This window comes from Selaginella moellendorffii, unplaced genomic scaffold, assembly GCF_000143415.4.
Source record: "Selaginella moellendorffii unplaced genomic scaffold, v1.0 SELMOscaffold_17, whole genome shotgun sequence".
Classification (NCBI taxonomy): Eukaryota; Viridiplantae; Streptophyta; class Lycopodiopsida; order Selaginellales; family Selaginellaceae; genus Selaginella; species Selaginella moellendorffii.
Window position 1 is genome coordinate 1,982,844 of NW_003314278.1, and position 21,240 is coordinate 2,004,083.

Sequence of the window (21,240 nt, forward strand, 5' to 3'; positions counted from 1 at the left end):
CAGCGACTATATATGTTGATCGAGTCTCTTATAATTTGAAACACGATTTCGGCGCGAGAATAGTCCCGCGGAGCTCGCTGACAAAAGAATCCACCACGCAACGCGATTGAACCTCCCTCTGAAAGGAAAGTTTACACGCAATGTCCGGATCGTACCGCCGACCAAGTGATCGACCGATTGATCGCGAATTTCTTTTGATCGTTGTCACGGAGCTGTTCTCTCTTGTCCAAGAAAAAAAGAGCCCTAGCTATGAAATCTTGGCCTTTGTGTGTGGTGATCCAGATCTCACGGGGTTCCAAACACTTGTCGCGCGGCCACTCCAGCCACATTTTCTTTGACAATGGGAAGATTGGAATCCCACATATCTATCGAGATACCTATGATTGCGGGGGACGAATGATGTGTTGGCCCCGCCCAATCCATCACTGTCGTTAGTTCGTCCCTACCAATGGACGAGAACAGGGTTTAGGGTTTATCCCAAGCCCTATCCGGGAGCCCTTCTCCTTCTAGGGCCATGGCCGCGCTTCTGGCCGACGGCATTGCCGCGGCGCGCGTCCTCTCGAGCTGCCTGGATCGCGGCGCCAGGGATCAGAATGTCGCATCGGCGCGATTTGTTTGCGGGAGCGTCAAGAGTCCGCATTTGCTTCACCGGTAGGCGCTGCTTGTGGTCGCACTGGCTGATTTTCTGTGGCAGATCGAAGCAGCAACGAGGATTGAAGCGAGCTGCTAGCATTCATATCGCTGCTTCTACTACAGGTACTCTTTTTAGTTTTTAGATGACACCCGCATGAAAGGATGTGTTCTAGATTTGATCGCGCCCGAGGAGAGCAAGACGGTGCATAGCTTGCCGCAAGGGGAATCGTGGTCCGTGCACAAATTTGGTGGGACGTGCGTGGGAACTTGCGAGAGGATACAAAATGTGGCTGACATCGTCGTCTCCGATCCATCGCAACGCAAAGTCGTCGTTGTCTCGGCGATGTCCAAGGTCACGGACGTGCTCTATCATCTTGTGGAGGCTGCGGGCTCTCGGAAAGAATCCTACATTGAGTCGCTCAATCTTCTCCTACAAAAGCACAAGGAAACTGCGAGAGCGCTGCTAGTTGAAGGAGCGGACCTGGAGAAGTTTCTAGCCAAGCTTGAAGACGACATTCGGAACCTCCAAGCCATGCTTCGTGCTATATACATTGGTCCGGTTTGTGATCCCTGTCCGTGAATTTTTCCTTCTGACGTGTGTTGTGTGCTTTGGCAGCCGGACATGCTACGGAGTCTTTCACAGATTTTGTTGTCGGACATGGTGAACTATGGTCTGCTCAAATGCTCTGTGCTGCTGTGAATAAGGTACACTTGATTGTGGAGATCACTTCATCTGTTTATCTTTTAACAGAGGGGTCTCTCTGCTGCATGGATGGATGCAAGAGAAGTGCTTGTTGTTACTCCAACCAGTACAAACCAAGTTGATCCCGATTTTGCATCGTCCGAGACGAGGCTATTCGATTGGTATGCACGCAATCCAGCTGACACCATTATAGTGACAGGCTTCATAGCTAACACACCCGACAACGTCCCAACCACGTTGAAACGAGATGGGAGCGATTTTTCTGCCGCCATAATGGGGTCTTTATTCCGTGCGGCCAACGTGACGATTTGGACTGATGTAGATGGGGTTTACAGTGCTGATCCACGAAAAGGTATGGCTAAGAATTTGACGAAAAGAGGAAATGGTGTCTTAAAGGCTGAAGATGTCTCCAGTAAGCGAAGCCGTTGTGCTGAGCACCCTGTCTTACCAAGAAGCTTGGGAGATGGTAAGAGCAATCTCCTTTTCGTTGAAGCTCTGACAACACGGTGTTGCAGTCCTACTTTGGAGCAAACGTGTTACACCCACGAACAACTTTACCTGTGATGAAGTATAACATTCCGATTACAATACGGAATGTCTTCAATCTCTCTGCTTCTGGGACGAAGATATGTCGCACTTATGAAAGCACCGATGACGAATTTCGGGCAGCAAATTCAGTGGTCAAAGGTTTTGCAACAGTCGACAACTTGGCACTGGTGAATGTGGAAGGGTAAGAAGCTTTATTAATACCTGCTGGCTACTAGACATGTGCTTTTGCTTTCAGCACTGGAATGGCTGGTGTGCCCGGAACCGCGAGTACCATATTTGAAGCGGTCAAGGAGGTTGGCGCAAACGTTGTTATGATCTCTCAGGTTAGCATTTGACTTGTTGGACCTTGTGGTGATACTTCGTATGACAGGGCAGTAGCGAACATTCCGTCTGCTTTGCGGTTCCAGAAAAAGAAGTGAAGGCAGTGTCTAAAGCACTCGAGAAAAAGTTCAAAAGGGCCTTGGACGCCGGAAGACTGTCTAAGGTATCTCCTCGTGCTTGACTCTTTCTTTTCTAATTTAATTATGTTACGTGCTTTCAGATAGAGATCGTGCCGAACTGTAGCATTTTGGCGGCAGTTGGACAGAAAATGGCTAGCACTCCTGGAGTCAGTGCGACATTATTTGACGCCCTTGCGAAAGTAAGAATCTTGAGTTCTTGCAGTCTTGTTTCAACCTGTCGATGCAGGCAAATATTAACGTTCGGGCCATCGCTCAAGGTTGTTCGGAATATAATATTACAGTGGTGGTGAATCAAGACAACTCTGCGAAAGCTCTTAAGGCGGCACACTCTCGCTTTTATCTTTCGAGGACTCCCTTGGCCGTGGGCATTGTCGGCCCGGGCCTTATTGGAGGAACACTTCTTGACCAATTGAAAGATCAGGTATGAGTTTGAACCTTCGAACTGCTTTGAAAATATTTTATGTTCAGGCAGCACCCCTGAAGGAGGATTTTAATATCGATTTGCGGGTGCTAGGTGTTATTGGATCGAAGAAAATGGCGCTTAGTCATTCGTAAGTGCATGGAAAACTTCTGCTGTGTATTATACTGAGCTTCCAAATTCTTCTAGGGGCTTGAACCTTTCAAATTGGAGGTCTACTTTGAAAGAGGAAGGTGAAGAAGCAGATCTCGAAAAGTTTACGGCACATTTATGTTGCAGTCATCCGATCCCCAATATCGTCGTTGTAGACTGCACAGCAAGTTCTGATATACCAGATTGGTACTATCCATGGATGCGAAAAGGCATGCATATAGTTACGCCAAACAAGAAGGCTAACTCAGGCTCACTCGACAAGGTAATCGTCAGTATTTTTTCTGCTCTGCTCTAATTGCTCAAGCGTTCATTTTACAGTACTTGCGTTTGAAGGAGCTTCAGAGAAAATCGTACACGCACTATTTTTACGAAGGGACTGTCGGGGCAGGACTGCCAATCCTAAGCACACTGCAGGGGCTACTTGAAACTGGCGATAAAATCCACACAGTCGAAGGAATTTTCAGGTGCGGATTTCTTATGCGTGACGGCGTTACCTTGTTAACGATTCTAAAACGCAGTGGCACATTGAGCTATATATTCAACAACTTCCATGGTCAAAAGACATTCAGTGAAATTGTCAAGGAGGCAAAGGCTGCGGGCTACACGGAGCCTGATCCCCGTGACGATCTCTCTGGGATGGATGTTGCAAGAAAGGTAAGTTGTCCCTTTGATTGACAGAGATCATAAAAAATTTTTTTGTCTGTTCAGGTTATTATTCTAGCTCGGGAATGTGGCTTGAAGCTGGAGTTGGACGATATATGCCTGGAAAACCTCGTTCCAGAGCCTCTGCGAGTAAGTTAACTCGGTGCCTTTCCTTCAACACACATGATCGGCATCTTTTTTCCAGGGATGTGAAAATGTGGATGAGTTTATGGACAAGCTTCCCGAGTACGATCAGGCGATTGCAGCCAGGAGAGAGCAAGCTGAAGAATCAGACGAGGTTTTCCATTCTCTGCTTTGTTTCCAGACTAAAAGCGGTCCTTTTTTCTTCTATCACACCAGGTGCTGTGTTACGTGGGTGTAGTCGACGTACTCGCGAGCCAAGGCCGAGTTGAGCTGCGGAGATATCCAAAGTCACACGCATTCGCGCAGCTCTCCGGGAGCGACAACATAATCGCCTTCACGACTGCGAGATACAAAAAGCAGCCATTGATCGTGAGAGGACCCGGAGCTGGGGCCGAAGTCACAGCTGCGGGCGTTTTTAGCGACATTCTCAGGCTCGCATCCTACTTGGGAGCACCTTCCTAGACAATCTCGAGCACCAAAAGCTAGAGAAAGAAGAACGAGGTATGACATTTTGAGAAGAAAGATCTATGTTTTATTGATCTCTGGCTTTCTACGTTTCCTTTCAGCTAGAAGAACCTGTGAAGTTCATTCCATAAGTCGTTCCAGCCATCAATAAAACAGTGGTCATTTGCGAGACGACGCGAGCTCTCATCCAGTACTGGCTGTGCTTGACGTTGCCCTTTTTGAAGCTCCACAGGCCACTCGCGAGAATTGCCGCTGTAGCGAAGCACCCTGTTCTTCGTGAAATTAGAAATGTCCGCCCAGAGGATGGCGCAAATGCGAGAAGAGATGGAGCGTACCTATGGGTACCAAAATGCTGCGCGGCCTTTTGTTCGCAAACAAATCTTGCGTCGCGTCCGAGTCGGTCCAATCGCTCTCGTTCTTGTTTACAACCTCCCCCATCCCGAAAAACCCTAAAACTCGACGAAGTAGCGAATATTCTTTACCGCTGCCACGTGTTTGTGAGAGATGTCCACGTGTCACAATGAATCTCCGCCACATGTCACCGATATCAAGAGTTTAGGGTTCTATGCGAAAAACTCGAGAGAGAGGCCTGTGCACAGCTAGGGATCGCATTTTTGGGGCGGATTCGAGCTCTCAGGGAGGTAAATACGATAGAAGTTGCTCCAGCGGCGCCAGGAAGGAGCTAGATCAGGCGGTAGCAAGGCTCGAGTCGGAGAGATCTGCGGCTAGCCGCGACAGCTACGAGCAGCTCTTGAGGCAATGCGGCAGCTCCAAATCCCTGCTCCATGGGAGGCGTGTCCACTCCCACATTGCCACTGTGGGGAAATCCCTTCTCGGCCCTTGTCTCCAGAACGCGCTGGTCCAAATGTATGGCAAATGCGGCAGCATGAAGGAGGCGCTCGCGGTTTTTTCCACCATAGCCAGGAAGAACACGTACTCGTACAACATTCTCATCTCCGCGGCTGCCAGGAACGGCCTCTACAGGGAAGCTCTCGACGCATTCGAGCGCATGAAAAGAGAAGGGATTCCTCGCGACAAGTTCACGTACGCGGATGTGATCACCGCCTGCTGCTCCCTCAAGGATCTGGCTAGAGGCCGAGCTGTTCACGCTGGCCTCCTCGTCTCCGGCATCCAGCCGGATGATTTCCTCCGCGTGGCTTTGCTCAACATGTACGCCAAGCTCGGGAGCTTGGGCGAGGCCACCCGGATCTTCCACTCCATGCCAACGGACAACGTCGTCGCCTGGAACGTGATGATCGCGGCATTCTCACAGAGCGATCAGCCATCCTTGGCGCTCGAGTTCTACTGGAAGATGCTGGCCGGGGGCACAAGGCCGGACTTTTGCACGCTCATCAGCACCCTGAGCGCCGTGTCGTGCTTGAGGCGTCTCTCGCATGGCCGCGCGATCCACGACTCGATCCAGGCGCACGGCTATTGCTCGGACGTGATCCTGGACACCGCGCTCGTCGACATGTATGGAAAATGTGGCAGCCTCGACGACGCGAGGATGGTTTTCGACAAGATGCCCGCGAGAGACATCGTCACCTGGAATGCGATGATCGCAGCTTACTCCCAGCACGGCCAAGGGGACAAAGCTTTCGAGCTGTACGCGGAGATGGAGCCGCAGGGATTCAAGCCGGAGCTCGTCACACTCGTCAACCTCCTCACCGCGAGCTGCTGCTTGGGCGATTTGAGCCGGGGGAAAGCAATCCATTCCCGGATAATCGATGACAAGCTGGAGCTCACGCTCGTTGCCGAGAACGCCATCGTCAACATGTACGCCAAGTGTGGAAGCCTCGCGCAGGCGAAGCTCGCGTTCGATGGGATGATCCACCCGAGGGACGTGATCAGCTGGAACGCGATCATAGCTGGGAATGCCGAGAACGGTGGCACCGAGACCTCGCTCCAGCTCGCCAAGGACATGGTTCACGACGGCGTGGCGCCCGACGCGACGACTTTCACCTGCGTGCTGCTGTGCTGCAGCCATGGAGGGCAGCTGGACCAAGGTAGGAGCTACTTCCTCTCCATGGTTTCGGATTTCCAGCTCTCACCATCGTCTGCGCATTACCAGAGCCTGATCGATCTGCTGGGACGGGCCGGGCGGCTCGAGGAAGCGGAGGAGCTTATGAGCGTGATGCCATACCAGCCAGGAGTTGCGGGAGTGCGAGCTTACCTGGGGGCCTGCCGGACGCACTTTGACGAGGAGAGAGGATCGTCTGCTGGAGAGCTCGCCTGGGAGATGTACCCCGACGATCCCTCCAGCTACGTCCTCACGTCAAACATCGTTCGCCACACCGCGGTATGATCCTCTCAAAGATCTTTCTTTTCTTTATTGATGGAAGCCTTTGCCTCAATCCTGGCAGAAGTAAAACTCTGGATATCATCTCGACAGCTCTTCCTGGTGGCGATGAAAGTGGTCATCGACTATGGCATCAAGTAGCGGTTCCACAAGCCCTCCGGAATCGCTATCTAGCAAAGCGCTCATTGCCACAGACTTGTGGGGAGCCGTGTCATACATCTCCTTGGCATGCGTTGCCCAGCCATGGCTAACCAGAGCTCCTATCCAAACAACGTACGCCGCATTGCCGTGGAGAGGCATCAGCCGAAACGCATCGCTCGCTTCGTCCACAAGTCCATTGCGAGCGTAGCCACGCAGCAGCACTATCCACAAGATCGAGTTTCGCTCACGGGTGCTGTCAAAGACCATCTTTGCCTGTTCCATGGCGCCCGCCTTCGCATAAGTATCAACCATAGCCGCCAACTTTGCAGTAGCGTGTGTCCGCGGTATGTTTTCCAGGACGCTAGTGTCCCACTCGGGCATCTTGGCGAAAACGTTTCGGGCATCTTCGTCCTGCCCGGCTCTCGCCAGAGCCGCGAGGATCGTGTTCCAGGACACCACATCCCTCTTCCCTTCCATCCTCTCGAAGCAATCCATGGCTTCCCGGACGCGGCCACACTTGGAGTAGCAACTCAGGAGCGCGTTCCACGCGACAGTGTTGACTTCTCGCGATGGGATCCGATCGAACGCCGCCTTTGCATCCTCGGGCTTGCACTGCTCGGCATAGCTTCCAATCATAGCTAATCCCTCTTCCTTGGTGTTCTTGAGCGAAATATTTATGCCAGAGCCATAGAGAATTTTACTTACCAGATTCATTAGTTTATTCATCAACTTGCCTCGCCGCCCTGAGGTACGATCACGCTCAAACGACCTGGATTAATAGCAACCGTCAAGTATGCAATGAACGGCCTGGATTGATCGTAAGCGACTGACGGTGTAGATCAATTTCAATTCATCTTTCTCCTGCGCGGAGCCAAATTTCCTGTCTTTCTTCTACCGCCATGGAAGTTTGTGATCGAATTTGGGAAGCACAAGGGCCAGAAGCTCGGAGAAATTCCTCTTGGCTATCTTCGCTGGGTATCGACTAAAATGGCGAACGAGAAGATCGGGAAGATCGCAATGGAAGTTCTCCGGCAGCGGCAGATCTCGACCCCATCGCGGGTGCCAGTAGAGCAACAATCGCCAGCGCCAGGTGATCTCTTGATCTCGATCCCAGGTGATCAAGATCACGAAATCCAGCTGCGCCGCGGGCGTCATGTCCAAGAACGCACAGGGGTCGTCGAATTCGCGAGCGTGGATCTGTGCGTCTCTGCACTGCGAGGCTTCAGCGGCGGGATCGTCGAAGCCCGGGCTCTGGAGGAGCGCGTCGTCTCCAGCGCCAGAGTGTTCGCAGCAAATCGCCGCTACTTGTCCAACCTCCTGCTGCTCGCCTATGGCAAATGCGGCGGGGGCGTGAGCGACGCAGTCCGGATCTTCACGGCGATGAGCAGCAAGGATCACTACTCCTGGAACACCATGCTCAAGGTCTTTCTCGACAACCATCTCTGGCTGGAAGCGGAGAGGCTCTTCAACGAGATGGCACCTGGTGTGGCCAACTGCATCGCTTGCACCGAGATGATCTCTCTGTATTCTTCGCAGGGGAGAGTGGCGGACGCTTGCGCAGCCTTCGATCGCATTCTTTCGCCGGACACAACCGCATGGAACGCCTTGATGGCGTGCTTCATGAGGAACGAGGTCTCCACTGATGCCCTCACTGCGTGTTTCGAGCGAATTCCCCACAAGGATCAAGTATCATGGAACCTTCTCCTTGCAGGGCTGGGGAGAGCTGGGCATCTCGCATTCCAGAAGATGCCCGTGTGGGATTTGGTTGCCCTCAACACGTTGGTCGAGAAGAGGGGAGCTGCCGGCGAGAGGGCGAGAGAAGAATCGTGTGATCTGCGTGCCAGCGAGAAGGACATCGTCTCCTGGGCTCTCCTCCTGCGCGAGTATGCCCACAATGGGCAGCTCGAGGAGCTCGGCACCTGCTTTTTCAAGATGCCGTGCCACAACGAGGTGGTGGCAACGCTGGTGGCATCCGCCTTTGGCAAGCAGGGGTACGTGGAAGCGACAAAGGCCGTGTTTGATCGAGTGCATGGCATTGGATCGTGGACCGCGCTCGTCACGGCAAATTCCCGCGCTGGAGAGCTTGCCGAGGCGGAAAAGCTTTTCTACCTCATGCCAATGTGGGGCATTGAATCGTCTACTGCGATTATGTCCGTGTATGCAAGAAACGACCTGGTGGACAAGTGCGACTGGGTGTTTTCCGATCTCATGCAACACCGTGACGCCACCACCTGGACTGTGCTCATTGCCGCATATGCTCACTCAGGATACTCACTCTGCGCGCGTTCCGTTTTGGAGAGGATGCCGATGACGGAGCTCACGAGCTGGAATGCAATGCTCAACTCGGAAAGAATCCCTTCCGAGGATCATCTAATGGATCTGTTCAACGAAATGCCGGAGCGCGACATAAACTCCTGGACTCTCATGGTGTCCGCATTTGCCAAGCGCAGGGACATGTCTACCGCGCTGAAGCTTCTGGATCTGTGCCCGGCGTGGGCAGCCAGCGTCTGGAACGCGGTGATTTCTGGATATGGACGCCATGCTTGCGTTGAAGAGGCAGTGGGGGCGTTTTTCAAGATGCTACTTGACGATGTGGAGCCCGATTCCGTCACCTTCGTCTGTCTGTTGGGAGCGATGAGCCTTGCCGGAGATGTGGAGAAGGTGAGGGCATGGTTCCTGGTTCTGCGGGACTTTGATATTGGAGAGGAGAGGTGCGCTTGCTTGAGCAGGCAAGGTGAGCGAAGCTGAAGAACTCCAGGCAACCATGCCCTTCACTGCCGATACGGGCACCATGTTTGCTCTACTAAATGCGAGCAACCTCGAGGGAGACCATAAGGGTGCTTCGAAGGCAGCTCGGGAAGTGATGTGCCTGAAATCAAGTAACACTGAAGTTGTCATGGCCAACATCTTGCTCAGTCACGCCAACAAAGGGGCGTGACGCTCAGTTTTCGTGCTGGATGATTAGGGGAGGCACTAAAAATTCTGATAAGTTGAGTATATGATGCAAATTTTGCGTCGTTGAGAGTGTCGGGGGTCAAAATTTTGCGAGAGTCCAGTGTCAAAAATGATGCTGCTGTGAAACTTGGGGTGCCATTCTTGGCTGTCTATTCCCTGCTGAGAATTGAGATGCTGGTACCAATTTGGTGAACTAGCGTCAATGCCTTCAAAAGCTGTTGCAAAAATTGTGCAGCTTCGACCTGGCTGTGTCTTTGTGAAGAATGGAGCTAAGCTGGAGTTAGGAGCTGGGTTTCAAGCTACAAAATGCTATCTCGGTTGTCAGGAAAGTCGTGGAAAAATTCGTTAAGTGGGGCTGAGAACCTGCTGTGTTGTCGCCAACTTCGTAGAATATTATCCCGCATTACTAAAATGTTGCATACAACTTCTTGGAATAAGAAAAATAAAGAGACTGGTCGTATTTCCACCGGATGACGAGTTGCAAGACATAAGTTCCGTCCTTGCGATTTGCAAGCACTTGTCGAGCTTCTGCTGATGGCACCACTGGGATTCTTCTCAGGAAGTACAGGGAGATAGCTAGAAAGCACTGCCTCTGACCAAGAACGCGAGAACCATGATCTACCTCTTGACCCACTGGAATCCCCTGCGAGCCTTAGCTCGTCCCGGCTTCTTTCTCTCCACGATTCTTGGATCCCTGGTAAGATAGCCACCTGCGATTGCCGGAAAGATCAACACATTCGCAACTAAAAGCAAAAGACTTTTACCTCGTCGTAGGGGAAGCCGGAGAGACGGATCAAAAAGCTGGATTGCTCGGCTGATGCCATGCCTCACAGCTCCTGCCTGCCCTGAATTCCAAGAAGAGAAGCAAATCAGTTCTTGCGAAGAATGTGACACGAAGAAACCAAGAGAAAATCCAGACCTGAGAGACCACCACCTCTCACGAGTGCTTTCACGTCAAACTTTCCCAGCGTGTTCGTCACGCAGAATGGCTCCAGTATGTGGACGCGATGATCCAGCTGCCTGAAGTAGAGATCGTGGCTCATCTTGTTCACCATGATGTTACCACTCCCCTCCGAGAGCCACACACTGGCCTGGCTCGTCTTCCTCCCGCCTCGAGCATACGATCGCCCTTGATCGTCCACCACTCTCACCCTCGAGTCGGCCAACTTCTTGAGTCTCTGCATCTCAGCCACTCGCCGCTTCTCCTTGAGGCGCATCTTGATCTCGTCCGGTGACAGCTCCTCCAGGATCGGTCGCTGCTCCTCGGGGAAATCCTCCGACTTGAACCAGCTGCTTAGCTCCGCGTCGGTCAGAGACAGCGCCCCAAAGAGCTCTCCAAATGTGGGCTCTTTCTTCCCTGCACGATTGCATCCACTATCGATAAGAAATTCGATTAAAACAAACAAAAGAGAAATTCGACTCCCCAGAAGAAAGAAGAACGAACCCTTTCTAGGCTAGGAGACTCACCTCGCTTGGATTCCTGGGCCCTCCGGACGGTGTCCGTCTTGACATCCTGGATGATATCATCCAGCATCTCAATCTGCGCGTCGCGCTCCTCTTTCCCAGCATTGGCATCACTAGGTCGATCGCAGAAGTGCCGACATCCAGAGGGAAGCCGCCAGCGTCCATGCCTCCTCAGTGCCAGTCGCAGCATTAAACCCTAGAGTTGCCTCAGCAATGTAAGCATCTATTAGTCGAGGTAAAAGAGGATCGTGCCCCGTCCACAACCTCGCTTTTTGTAAATTCCTGTAGAGCAAGTAGAATCGGTTAAAGTTTTCTTTTTTCCTGACGTGGAGATCCAAACTTCCTGATTTTGTGAAACTCTTGCGGAAGAACCCTTAAAAAGTTGACAAACGATGGGGTTGGAGCTTGCAAAATTATCCACCTTTAGAATGATTCGCCATCGAAGGCGAGCAAAACGTCGACCTTCTGTCAGAGGGTACATCTTGCTCACAAGAACACTGGTTTTTTCGAATCATCTTCAAGCTGCTTGTTTTCGGTTGTTTAGGCTTTTCATCTTTGTCTTGCAGAGACATTATTCCCGTGCCACTCATCAAGCATTTTTTGAGCGACGTATGGTGTGCTAAACAATTTCAGCTTCTTTACTTCAGCGTTGGAAAAGCCGAAGCACTGTTTCTTGGATTAACAGCAGCTGTAAGATGAAATCCACCATGGACTCGACTCGCCGAATATTATTGTCACCTAGAACGAGTTATATCTATATAAAGATTTATACTTTTATTGACCATATTAATTGATAAGAATGGCAGATATGAATGTTCCAAATGATTTTCTTGCGCCATACTCCTGCTGGCCGTCGGATGCGCTCCTCCCATCGTGGCCGCCCACATCGTCACAATAAAATTAGTGTGGGTTCCGATCAGGGAGGACAAAAATAAAATAGTCTTATTAACAATTGATATCAAACAAAAATTCGTTTAACCAACGCAAAGATTTGAGAATACAACATACGAGGCAGGATTATCATCGTGCTCTTGTTCCAGTGAAACCCTTATCATCTCCCCTTGAACTCTACAAGCGCCAGCCACACTTCTCCAGCTCACAGCATCGGGCTCAAATGGCATGGCGTGGAAGAGCTCCTCGGCACGCTCCAGCTGCCCGGCCCGAGCCAGTACATCGATCACGATCATGTAGAGCTCGGGAGTGAGAAAGATTCCATCGTAGTCACTAGCTATGGTCGCAAAACAGTGACATGCTACTTCCACCATGCCTGCGTGACTACACGCACAGAGAACACTGACAAAGGTCGAATCTATGGGAGAAATCCCGTCGAGGATCATCAGCGCAAACAGCCACAGCGTGTCGAGAGCTCCACCGCTTGCGGCATGAGCAGCGATCAGGGCATTCCACGAGACGGCATCACGATGGAGATCGTGGACGAAGAAGAGATCTCTTGCCACCTCCAGCTTCCCACATTTCGCATACATATCAAGAACGGCGGTTCTCATCGACATATCGGTGTCGAGTTTCTGTTCCACGATCTCTTCGTGGATGATTCTTCCCACGGATAGCGATGGAATGCTCGCGCAGGAGCTGAGAGCTGCGAGAATCGCTATGTGGTCGATCCTAAGACCCTCGAGATCCATCGCGAGAAACAGCCCGAGAGCTCGCTCGTGATGCCCGTTCCGGGCATAAGCGTGGATCATTGCAGTCCAGCCCACTGGATCATTGGATTCAAATGAGCAAAAGAACTCCCGCGCTTTCTTAAGATTTCCGTTGTCGGAGTAGCCTCCCAGCATAACAGTGCACGAAACATCGTCTTGCTCGGGCATTCTATCGAATATCTTCCTCGCCATAGCCACATTTCCGTTCCTGGCGTAGGCTTGGAGCATCCCAGTCCAGGACACGATATCTCTCCGCGGGATCTCATCGAAAAGAGCTTTCGATTCCTCGATCCGGCCCTGGCGTCCCAGTTCCTGGAACAAATCTATCCATGCCAGTGCATCCCTTTGGGGGATTCTGCGGAAGAGCTCCTTCGCTTGCTCGAGCTTACCCTCTTTGGTCAACCCAGCCAGCACTGTGTTCCACGACACGAAATCTCGCCCCGCCATCTCGCCAAGCAGCAAATCCATTGCGATCGAGGCGTGGCCGTGCTGCGCATACGCCGAGATAACAGTATTGAGAGAAATCACATCAGGCTTTTCGATCCTCGCGAAGATCTTTGCCGCGCTCTCGACATGCCCTCGCTGGGCATACGCAGCGAGCATGATATTCCAAGAAACGTTGTCGCGGTCCGGGATCTGGTCGAAGCAGTGCCTGGCTTGGACGAGATCGTTGCTTTGGACAAATGCCCGGATCATCGTGTTCCACGAAACCACATTTCGATGTGGCATTCGATCAAAGGCCTCCTCTGCTCTGCGACAGTGCCCTCTCTGGGCATTTGCCGTGACCATAATATTCCAGGAGTAAATATTTCGCTGGGAGATGCGATCGAAGGCGAGTCGAGCTTGATCCAGGCACCCGCACTGCGCATACATGGCGACGAGGAGATTCCCAATGAGAGTATCGCGATCGGCGCCATCTCTCTTAAGCTGCGAGTGGAGGCGCTTGCCCTCGAGCAGTGCCCTGCTAGCAGCATACTGGCGAAGAAGAGAGGCGGCATTCATTAATCGCCATTAGGGTTTAGGGTTTATTCGTTCTTGCCATGGCGATCTAGCGAGATCACAATGGCGCTGTTTAGATCGCTAGGTAGAGTCTCTCGGGCAGCGGCTGCGCGGTTCTCCAAAAACAGCGTTAGATCGTGTAGCTCGCAGGCTCCTCCCCTGATTTTAGGAAGTAGGAGATTTTGCGATGCTCTGGGGCGGCCGAGCGGCAGCCGGCATTCGTGCCGGCATTTTTGTAGCGCGGTGCCGCCGATTTTTCTGGAGGACTTGGATGTTGAGAGGAGAGATCCCCAGGGTGGATTGGACGCTGCCCTCAACAGTGTCGTCAAGATTTTCACGGTGTCGAGCAGCCCGAACTACGTCTTGCCTTGGCAGAAGAAGCCACTCCGCGAACTCACTGGCTCCGGTATGATTTTCTTCTTCTCTTTCGATTTTTCCTGGAGTGAACTCTTTTGCTTTTCCAGGATTTGCGATCTCTGACAGGAGAATTCTTACGAATGCACACGTCGTTGCGGATCATAGCTATGTCATGGTCCGCAAGCATGGATCGGCTGTCAAGTTTCGTGCCAAAGTTCAAGCTGTTGGACACGAGTGTGATCTAGCGCTGCTCCGGGTTGACGATGATGATTTTTGGGAAGGGATTGAGCCGCTTGAGCTGGGTGATATCCCATTCTTGCAAGACTCAGTCGCTACCGTGGGCTATCCTCAAGGTGAAAGAAAAGTTTTTCTCTACCCGTGTTGTAGTTTAAGCTGACTCCTCCTTGTTTTCAGGTGGCGATAATATTTGTGTGACTAGAGGCGTGGTTTCAAGAGTCGAGCCCGTGCAGTACATCCACGGTGGATCTCATCTGATAGCTATACAAATTGATGCTGCTGTTAATCCAGGAAACAGTGGCGGTCCGGCTATGTATAATAATACAGTCGTTGGAGTTGTGTTCCAAAATCTTTCCAATGCTGAAAACGTTGGGTAAGGAAGCTGAAATTGTTTTTCTTCTTTGTCTCGAGCTTGTGCTTTTATACAGATATATTATTCCCGTGCCAGTCATCAAGCACTTTCTGAGCGATGTAGAAGAAAGGGGACGATACATAGGCTTTTGCGGCTTAGGACTTGTGTGCCAATCAACTGAAAACAAGCAGCTGAGGGATCACTTGAAGATGGATTCGAAAAAAACCGGTGTGCTTGTGAGCAAGGTGTACCCTCTGACGGAGGTGAGCAACTACATAAAAAAGGACGACGTCTTGCTTGCCTTTGATGGTGTCCTTATCGCAAATGATGGCTCAGGTATGTTTCTGCGGCGTCTTTCCTTTCTAACGGTGAATCATTTTGCAGTTACTTTTCGAAACAGGGAGAGAATCTCTTTTGTTCACTTAGTGACCATGAAAAGAGAAGGCGAGTCGGCCGCTTTACGAGTTTTGAGAGATGGAAAGGAGATCAACTTTAACGTTAAGCTCGCTCCGGTAGTATTTATTGTTAGTATCACTGCCGAGAACTAACGTTGTGTGTGTTCCTTTCAAGGTGAAACCTTTGGTACCAAATCACCAGTTCGAGCGCCTTCCAAGTTATTACATATTTGCCGGTCTGGTCTTTGTGCCACTTACATTACCATACTTGCACGAATATGGTGACGATTGGTACAACGCTTCACCCAGACGGCTTTGTGATCGGACCTTCTCCAAGATGCCGAAAAAACCAGGAGAACAGTTCGTCATCATGTCACAAGTAAGCTACCAAAACTCTTATTGTTGACGATACAAAAAAACTCTGTTCATAGGTACTCATCGATGACATCAATGCGGGGTACGAGCGGCTTGCTGAGCTCCAGGTACATTTCTGGATTCTAGTATGTTATGGAGACCATTTTGTTTATGCAGGTGAAACAAGTCAATGGCGAGAAGATTGTGAATCTTCAGCACCTCAGGCGCCTTGTCGAAGGGTGCAAGGAGCCTTACATTCGGTTTGATTTGGATGATGGACGGGTTATCGTGCTAAAGTATGAATCCGCGAAGGAGGCCTCGTTGCGCATTTTGCAGAACCACCGAATATCGTCACCGGTGTCCACGGACCTCTTGGAAGCAGATAAAGAGGAGGAATCAAGCGACGATGCTGAGCAGGAAGGGACCTTGTGATAAGCGTCCTGTCTTTTCGAGGTGCAATGCACGATTTTTGTTTCTTTTCACAGTTCGATTCTTCCGCACTGCGACCCACTCTGTAAAGGAGGAGGATTCGCAAGAGTTTGTCCAGTGGATTTCTCACAGGCTAAGCAGGAATTTTGCTGATCCCGTCCTGGTACGTCTTTGAACAAGGAATAAAGAAAATAAAAAAATGTAACTTCGCTTTTTCTACAGGAATTTACAAAAGTGTGTTGCACCACCTCTAAAAGATGATTCCGGCTGTGGCTGCTCCCCGGGGTATTGACGGAAGCTCGTCCTTTCGTCCTAGCCTGTGCACAACCTTCTGGTGAAACAGCTCTCCATCCTCTCGGAGCTCCACCGGCATCCTCAGCGTTCTCTGGATCGTGTCCTGGACATCGGTGTAGTACCCGGCACAGCCCCTGTACATCTCGAAGATCATTCCCAGCTGCATGTCGTGCGAGACACATCCGGCGAAGAATGCCCCGATGCTCAGCAGCGAGGCCGGTATGGGATGAGAGTTCGCAAGGTTGGCGATCCCAGCGAGCAAAGCCATGGCCGGACCAGCGATGGCGAGTCCCTTGTTCACGCTCAAGATGATCCGACACATCTTCAAGTAGTTCTCCACGTCCTTGTCCAGGAGGCTGGAGACACGCAGCAAGTCCTCCTCGATCTTCCGGCTCCAGCCATTCGAACTGGACGTCTCGGAGGCGACGCGGATGATCGGGGCGGAGGGGTCGTAGCTTGTCCCGGAAGGTGAGGGGGAGATCTTCTCCGGGAACTTTGGAAGGCCGCCGGGGGTGAGGGGGAGGGGATAGGCCTGGTCCAGGGCGTGGAACTTTGAGATCCTGTCCTGGAAGAAGAGCCTCGAGTCCTCCCGGAGGGACGGGGAGATGGCCAGCGTGGAGTCGATCTCCTGGAAGAGGTTAGCGAACTGGCGTGCCGCGGTGCGCTGCTCCTCGGCAAGCTGCGATGGCTGGAACTTGTTCACGGCGGCCATGACGAGAGCTGCGAAGACGTCGAGGAGCCCCGCCGAGAGCGCCAGGCTGAGGCCGTGAATGGAAGATCCGTTTAGAGCGGAGAGGACGCCCGCGGTCACCGTTGCCAGGCGGAGGCTGCCTTGGAAGAGCTTGTTCCAGTCGTCTCGCTGCTGGGCGATGATGGAGTGCATCTCCTTGCGGTCAGAGATGGAGGCCTGGAGGATTCGGAGCTTGGCGAGGAGCTTCTGGTTCTCGAGCATCGCGGATTCGTCGAGCCAGCCCTTGAAGACGTCGGCTGCTGGCTGGACTCTCTCCACGGCGGGCGAGAGCTTCACTGCATTGATCTTTGCGGAGGAGCAAACTTGGGACGGACCCGTTGACACTGCTGACTGAGGAGGAGTTTTGATCCTTGAGAGTGGCGAAAAGCCATAGCTTTCTCCTCCTCCAACAGCCTTCATCCCCATGGCTTGGGCGCTGATGTTAATCTGCGAGGACATCGCCATAGCTCCAATGATTTACAGCTCTTGTCGAGGTATCTCGCAGAGGTGGAAGACAGCCTGGTGTGAGAGCGAGAGAAAATGGATGAAATGAGATATAATATGTGCCCCTAGAACAAGGGGATAGCAGTTTTTATAGTCCGGAATGGAAGGAGCCGGCAATCGCGGCCGTCCAAAATGGATTCCGGAATGGAAGGCTTGCACTCCCGCGTGGACTGGGAATAGTGTTGACCGGAACAAGCGATGGCGATAGTCAACAAGAAGACCAAGCAAAGTTTAAAGGTTATAGTCAACAAAGGCAAAGACTAAGCACTTAGTAAAGCGTATTATTAGCTGTAGTAAGCTGAAAACTAAACAAAATTAATTGAAAGCATAGAATGTTATTACATTTAATGTCTAATATGTTACTTTTTCTTGGACAAAACTAATGGTTCTATGGGTTTACAAAATTTTCTTGACCACTGTAGACCACTGTAACAATTACAAATTTTTCTTGACCACTGTAACAATTGCTCAACAGTGGGTCTGGAAAATATGCACATATGAATGTACAATAAATTCAAGAATAAGTAGTAGGCTATACAGCATATCCTTTGGCGTGGTTGACTTACAACGAAGGCGAAGACCAGGTAAAAGCAAGCTTCTCTTATTAGTTTACAGTGTATCCTTTCCCGCGTGATTGACTTAGAATTCCTCCACTTCCAAGGCATCCTTGAGAACTTCATACACCTCTCTGGGTCGCGACTTCTTCATCCCCACCGAGAAGTAGACCTTGTCGCCGGGATGATCCGTGGGGACGGAGATGGCAGCCACCTTGACCCAGATGAGAACTTTGGTCTTGATGCCCTCCACGTCCACGAGCTTGCCGTGCTGGAGAGTGGCGGTGACTGTGGCGGCGTACCTCAGAATGGACGAGTCCCGGAAGCAGCACTCGCAGATCCATGGGAGCATCACGGTGAGCTTGCCGGTGGCCTCGTCGAATTCGTAGTGCGTGGCGTTCTTGGGGAAGATCCCTCGCGGGAGATTGTAGCTGTGGAGGAGATCGGGGAGAGGTGTTTGCATCCTTCCTGAGAGTGAGAGAAAATGGAATTTGTTAGTGTGACGAATGTGGATCGAACGGTACCTTTTAGGCGGTTGAAGAGAAGCTTGGCGCTCGTCTCTACGGTGGAAGATAGGGACTGTTGCAAGGGAGGTGTAAGGGAATCGAAAAAAGGACCTAGAATGCGGCAAACCATACATTGAAATCGTCGCCGATGGAGTTCATCTCCTTCTTTGCCCGCCGTGCCAGCAAGAAGCTACTCGCTTTGGAGAGCGCGCCCTCCATCTTCCTCTGCCCAAAGAACCCTAAGAAGCTTTGCCCTAAATGATAAATTCAAACACTATAGTACCAATTTAATCTACATTGCTTAGAAACTTTAGAGTCTCTTTTGGAAGAGCTTGTGTGAAACAAACCATTCCTCACCATTGTTGAAGTTGAACATTTCCGTCCCCAAGAGGAGGTTTGATCTAAAGCCTCCCAATCTCTTGCTTGCCTTGTCCTCTCCATAGGCCTTTGCAAACAAGGCGTGAACTTGGTCGAATTTGGCATCCAGATTTCTCATCCAGGCTTCACTGCAAAGTCCCAAGAGCGTGAAGCTATATAGAATCAATATGATTTCTAGATGGTTACCAAGATCTTCCTTGATGGGTTCCATTTACTCGCCAGTGATCGAGGATCACAAAATCGTCCTGGAAATATAATGGCAATGCGTCTGCCAGCATCCTGTTGCCCGCTGTCTAGAGATTTTTACAAGCAGCAGAGATTTACGTAGTAAACTAGCAAAGAAACAAAAGGCTTTTGCGAGAATTACCGTGCGGTATGCGAATAGCTTGTGGCAAGGATGTTCCACGAAGAAGAGACCTCCTTCATTCATAAGATTGGAGACTATCTTCATAAACTTTTGATAGTTTGTCATGTGCTGCGCAAAATTTCAACAAGTTAGAACATCAATGATGGAAGATTTAATATTATACCTCGAAAACGCCGATGCAGAAGATCCTGTCGAAATTCTGCGTGATTTTGGTGCTTGTTATGTCGCAATCAATCGCCTCAACGTTTACCAAGCCTCTTTTTCTACGATACAAAGAAAAACGAAGAGATCAACTGTGGCAACAGAAAAGAAAGAGGAGGAGACTGTTTGTTGAACCTGCATTCCTCTCGGATGTGCTCAGTTTGGACTCTTGAATCGGCTATGGAAGTAATCTGGCATGAAGGAAACTTTTGCGCGATATACATAACCAGTCCGCCATAGCCGCCTCCAAGATCCAAGATACGCTGCCCGTCCTCGATTCGTGCTCTGTCGCAGCACAGCTTAAACATGGCTTCCTCGGCTTGCTCGTCCGTGAACGAAGGATCCTCGTACAACAAGCAGCTGAGCATTCAGTTTTGAGCATTCTAATTGTCATGAGATCTATGATCAGATCTTGGGTTCTTCTTACCTGTACTTGAGATGCTTTCCAAGCAGCAGTTTGAAGAAATCAACATCATAGAGCTCGTCCCGGAAAGAGCCCCCTGCTTCCATGACGGGCATTTGCTTGGCATCTACAAAACAAGATGTGGCAAATCGATTGATTCGACTAGAATGAGAGGGAGAACTTACTCTGGACGAAATTAACAAGGCCCTGGAGCTGCTCTTCTGCAGAGAGTCCGTACAAGTAGCGCAGCTGCGATGCCACATCCCGGCGGATTAGCCTTCGCACTAGAAAATCTGGCAGCTTTTGTAGGACTGGGTGCAACACCCCGACAGGCTCGAGCACCAGCGTTTCCATGATTCTCAATTCTCTCCGTTTGCTCTCCGCTTCAGTGAGTGGGGCAATGCTGACGCTACTCGCGCAGCGTAGAAAATATAAACTATTTTTTGAAAACAAAAGCATTGGTAATGATTAACCTAATAAGCTAATCCAATTGATGGCTCGTACGTACTTACAATTTTTCTTGCCTCCTGATTCTCTTATGATGCCCATTATTTGCCAAAAAGGAAGCTTTTTCCTTTTTTTTTTATTTTTCCTATCTTGAACCAATATATATACAGTCCACTTGTGCTGCATGGGACATGGATGCAAACAAAAAGAATAAGAAAAAGCTTTGATATATTTTATGAAGACCCACTAAGCATTAAATTAATTCCTGTACTTTAGACAAACACTAATAGAGATATAATATAAATGGTGTTTTGAAGGCAATCAAATAAACATGGCTATAACAATTATTATAATAAATCAAGATATATATAAAAAAAAAGTTCAGCTTGTTAAGTATTGTACCAAATTTCATAAATTTGCAATCCAATTTGCCATAACACACAATACAATCCCTTCCACTGAGTAAAAAGCCCCTTAAACAAATTATATATTATAAGATTGGGAAAATGAATTAACATTATATCATCCATTTTATACTTTACAAGTGGATAATAATAAAAATTATAGTGCCATTGTTGTCCTACTTGTACACCCAAGTTTTCAACAACTCCATTTGAACCAATGGAAGAATACTCATCAAATAATGATCTTAGAATTTTATCAATAACTCATAGCATCTCAAATGTAACCTCAAATGGTAATATCAGAGCGTTTTTATATAAAAAATTTATATGGTGAAGCACCAATATAACTCTATATCTCAATAACATATATGTACTAAAAGGATAACAAACTAATATAGAATAAAATTAATATAAAGTAATATGAAACAAAGGGGAAAAACCTTAAAGCTATATTTAATATGATTGCACTATAACTAATTTATATAAAGGAAGGTCAAATGTTTAACTCAACATAATCTATAATGATTGAAGCTCAAACTCAAGATCACATATATGGACAACTAAGTCTTCACTATTCCACATATATACATGTATACTATTGTTATTGCTACACATTGTTATTTACAATTCTATCATGTAGT

At 49.9% G+C, this 21,240-nt stretch overlaps 10 protein-coding genes across 11 annotated transcripts; 4 read left to right on the forward strand and 6 right to left on the reverse strand.

Annotated features, from left to right (window-relative positions):
• Positions 1 to 450: 450 nt before the first annotated feature.
• On the forward strand, positions 451 to 4,339 carry LOC9640288 (bifunctional aspartokinase/homoserine dehydrogenase 1, chloroplastic). The gene is made up of 19 exons (XM_024676297.1): positions 451 to 651; positions 695 to 756; positions 807 to 1,187; positions 1,250 to 1,338; positions 1,385 to 1,688; positions 1,750 to 1,802; positions 1,852 to 2,066; positions 2,121 to 2,208; positions 2,256 to 2,369; positions 2,427 to 2,525; positions 2,573 to 2,767; positions 2,815 to 2,897; positions 2,954 to 3,179; positions 3,236 to 3,381; positions 3,436 to 3,571; positions 3,626 to 3,709; positions 3,765 to 3,857; positions 3,920 to 4,204; positions 4,270 to 4,339. The coding sequence occupies exons 1-18, from the start codon at positions 515 to 517 to the stop codon at positions 4,163 to 4,165; spliced, it is 2,751 nt and encodes a 916-aa protein (XP_024532065.1). The 5' UTR covers positions 451 to 514; the 3' UTR covers positions 4,166 to 4,204; positions 4,270 to 4,339.
• On the reverse strand, positions 4,208 to 4,618 carry LOC112346727 (RING-H2 finger protein ATL48-like). The gene is made up of 2 exons (XM_024676302.1): positions 4,504 to 4,618; positions 4,208 to 4,435 (listed from the first exon to the last, which is right to left on the reverse strand). The coding sequence occupies exons 1-2, from the start codon at positions 4,604 to 4,606 to the stop codon at positions 4,266 to 4,268; spliced, it is 273 nt and encodes a 90-aa protein (XP_024532070.1). The 5' UTR covers positions 4,607 to 4,618; the 3' UTR covers positions 4,208 to 4,265.
• Positions 4,619 to 4,664: 46 nt separating this feature from the next.
• Positions 4,665 to 7,315, forward strand: LOC9640009 (pentatricopeptide repeat-containing protein At1g11290, chloroplastic). 2 transcript variants are annotated; one of them, XM_002971505.2, is made up of 2 exons: positions 4,665 to 6,467; positions 6,532 to 7,315. In XM_002971505.2, exons 1-2 carry the CDS (start codon positions 4,734 to 4,736, stop codon positions 6,535 to 6,537), a joined length of 1,740 nt encoding a protein of 579 aa, XP_002971551.2. In that variant the 5' UTR covers positions 4,665 to 4,733; the 3' UTR covers positions 6,538 to 7,315. The 2 variants fall into 2 exon arrangements, with proteins under 2 accessions (XP_002971551.2, XP_024532066.1); XM_024676298.1 differs by lacking the exon at positions 6,532 to 7,315 and having other exon boundaries at positions 4,665 to 6,174; positions 6,240 to 6,461.
• A 766-nt stretch (positions 7,316 to 8,081) lies between these two features.
• On the forward strand, positions 8,082 to 9,356 carry LOC9640289 (pentatricopeptide repeat-containing protein At2g35030, mitochondrial). The gene has a single exon (XM_024676346.1). It carries the CDS (start codon positions 8,082 to 8,084, stop codon positions 9,354 to 9,356), a length of 1,275 nt encoding a protein of 424 aa, XP_024532114.1.
• Positions 9,357 to 9,934: 578 nt separating this feature from the next.
• LOC9640011 (30S ribosomal protein S9) lies at positions 9,935 to 11,263 on the reverse strand. The gene is made up of 4 exons (XM_002971717.2): positions 11,031 to 11,263; positions 10,483 to 10,920; positions 10,328 to 10,408; positions 9,935 to 10,273 (listed from the first exon to the last, which is right to left on the reverse strand). Exons 1-4 carry the CDS (start codon positions 11,215 to 11,217, stop codon positions 10,182 to 10,184), a joined length of 798 nt encoding a protein of 265 aa, XP_002971763.2. The 5' UTR covers positions 11,218 to 11,263; the 3' UTR covers positions 9,935 to 10,181.
• Positions 11,264 to 12,001: 738 nt separating this feature from the next.
• On the reverse strand, positions 12,002 to 13,690 carry LOC9640290 (pentatricopeptide repeat-containing protein At4g02750). Its single transcript, XM_002971718.2, has one exon. It carries the CDS (start codon positions 13,688 to 13,690, stop codon positions 12,002 to 12,004), a length of 1,689 nt encoding a protein of 562 aa, XP_002971764.2.
• Positions 13,691 to 13,717: 27 nt separating this feature from the next.
• On the forward strand, positions 13,718 to 16,062 carry LOC9640291 (protease Do-like 10, mitochondrial). The gene is made up of 9 exons (XM_002971507.2): positions 13,718 to 14,093; positions 14,152 to 14,397; positions 14,459 to 14,654; positions 14,710 to 14,969; positions 15,018 to 15,145; positions 15,204 to 15,407; positions 15,460 to 15,510; positions 15,560 to 15,974; positions 16,034 to 16,062. The coding sequence occupies exons 1-8, from the start codon at positions 13,751 to 13,753 to the stop codon at positions 15,812 to 15,814; spliced, it is 1,683 nt and encodes a 560-aa protein (XP_002971553.2). The 5' UTR covers positions 13,718 to 13,750; the 3' UTR covers positions 15,815 to 15,974; positions 16,034 to 16,062.
• LOC9640012 (probable F-box protein At4g22030) lies at positions 16,002 to 17,407 on the reverse strand. The gene has a single exon (XM_002971719.2). The coding sequence runs from the start codon at positions 17,298 to 17,300 to the stop codon at positions 16,062 to 16,064; it is 1,239 nt and encodes a 412-aa protein (XP_002971765.1). The 5' UTR covers positions 17,301 to 17,407; the 3' UTR covers positions 16,002 to 16,061.
• A 517-nt stretch (positions 17,408 to 17,924) lies between these two features.
• LOC9640293 ((S)-coclaurine N-methyltransferase) lies at positions 17,925 to 20,171 on the reverse strand. The gene is made up of 9 exons (XM_024676589.1): positions 19,934 to 20,171; positions 19,773 to 19,875; positions 19,481 to 19,705; positions 19,308 to 19,407; positions 19,145 to 19,252; positions 18,964 to 19,070; positions 18,532 to 18,905; positions 18,418 to 18,472; positions 17,925 to 18,361 (listed from the first exon to the last, which is right to left on the reverse strand). Exons 1-7 carry the CDS (start codon positions 20,100 to 20,102, stop codon positions 18,710 to 18,712), a joined length of 1,008 nt encoding a protein of 335 aa, XP_024532357.1. The 5' UTR covers positions 20,103 to 20,171; the 3' UTR covers positions 17,925 to 18,361; positions 18,418 to 18,472; positions 18,532 to 18,709.
• On the reverse strand, positions 17,979 to 18,356 carry LOC9640292 (uncharacterized protein At5g01610). The gene has a single exon (XM_024676347.1). It carries the CDS (start codon positions 18,354 to 18,356, stop codon positions 17,979 to 17,981), a length of 378 nt encoding a protein of 125 aa, XP_024532115.1.
• Positions 20,172 to 21,240: the final 1,069 nt, after the last annotated feature.

Excerpts from the sequence above, each read along its gene's own strand:
- LOC9640289 (XM_024676346.1), top strand. The coding sequence starts at position 8,082 with ATGGCACCTGGTGTGGCCAACTGCATCGCTTGCACCGAGATGATCTCT.
- LOC9640293 (XM_024676589.1), bottom strand. The coding sequence starts at position 20,102 with ATGGAAACGCTGGTGCTCGAGCCTGTCGGGGTGTTGCACCCAGTCCTA. Across the intron at positions 19,706-19,772 it reads GGAAAGCATCTCAAGTACAG|CTGCTTGTTGTACGAGGATC; the intron begins GTAAGAAGAACC and ends CTGAATGCTCAG. Across the intron at positions 18,906-18,963 it reads ACCCATCAAGGAAGATCTTG|TGAAGCCTGGATGAGAAATC; the intron begins GTAACCATCTAG and ends GGGACTTTGCAG.
- LOC9640011 (XM_002971717.2), bottom strand. The coding sequence starts at position 11,217 with ATGCTGCGACTGGCACTGAGGAGGCATGGACGCTGGCGGCTTCCCTCT. Across the intron at positions 10,921-11,030 it reads GGCCCAGGAATCCAAGCGAG|GGAAGAAAGAGCCCACATTT; the intron begins GTGAGTCTCCTA and ends GCAATCGTGCAG. Across the intron at positions 10,409-10,482 it reads GAGAGGTGGTGGTCTCTCAG|GGCAGGCAGGAGCTGTGAGG; the intron begins GTCTGGATTTTC and ends CTTGGAATTCAG.
- LOC9640292 (XM_024676347.1), bottom strand. The coding sequence starts at position 18,356 with ATGCAAACACCTCTCCCCGATCTCCTCCACAGCTACAATCTCCCGCGA.
- LOC9640291 (XM_002971507.2), top strand. The coding sequence starts at position 13,751 with ATGGCGCTGTTTAGATCGCTAGGTAGAGTCTCTCGGGCAGCGGCTGCG. Across the intron at positions 14,970-15,017 it reads TATCGCAAATGATGGCTCAG|TTACTTTTCGAAACAGGGAG; the intron begins GTATGTTTCTGC and ends ATCATTTTGCAG. Across the intron at positions 15,408-15,459 it reads AGTTCGTCATCATGTCACAA|GTACTCATCGATGACATCAA; the intron begins GTAAGCTACCAA and ends CTCTGTTCATAG.
- LOC9640009 (XM_002971505.2), top strand. The coding sequence starts at position 4,734 with ATGCGAAAAACTCGAGAGAGAGGCCTGTGCACAGCTAGGGATCGCATT.
- LOC9640012 (XM_002971719.2), bottom strand. The coding sequence starts at position 17,300 with ATGGCGATGTCCTCGCAGATTAACATCAGCGCCCAAGCCATGGGGATG.
- LOC9640288 (XM_024676297.1), top strand. The coding sequence starts at position 515 with ATGGCCGCGCTTCTGGCCGACGGCATTGCCGCGGCGCGCGTCCTCTCG. Across the intron at positions 2,898-2,953 it reads AAAATGGCGCTTAGTCATTC|GGGCTTGAACCTTTCAAATT; the intron begins GTAAGTGCATGG and ends AAATTCTTCTAG. Across the intron at positions 3,382-3,435 it reads ACAGTCGAAGGAATTTTCAG|TGGCACATTGAGCTATATAT; the intron begins GTGCGGATTTCT and ends TCTAAAACGCAG.
- LOC112346727 (XM_024676302.1), bottom strand. The coding sequence starts at position 4,606 with ATGGGGGAGGTTGTAAACAAGAACGAGAGCGATTGGACCGACTCGGAC. Across the intron at positions 4,436-4,503 it reads CAGCATTTTGGTACCCATAG|GGTGCTTCGCTACAGCGGCA; the intron begins GTACGCTCCATC and ends CACGAAGAACAG.
- LOC9640290 (XM_002971718.2), bottom strand. The coding sequence starts at position 13,690 with ATGAATGCCGCCTCTCTTCTTCGCCAGTATGCTGCTAGCAGGGCACTG.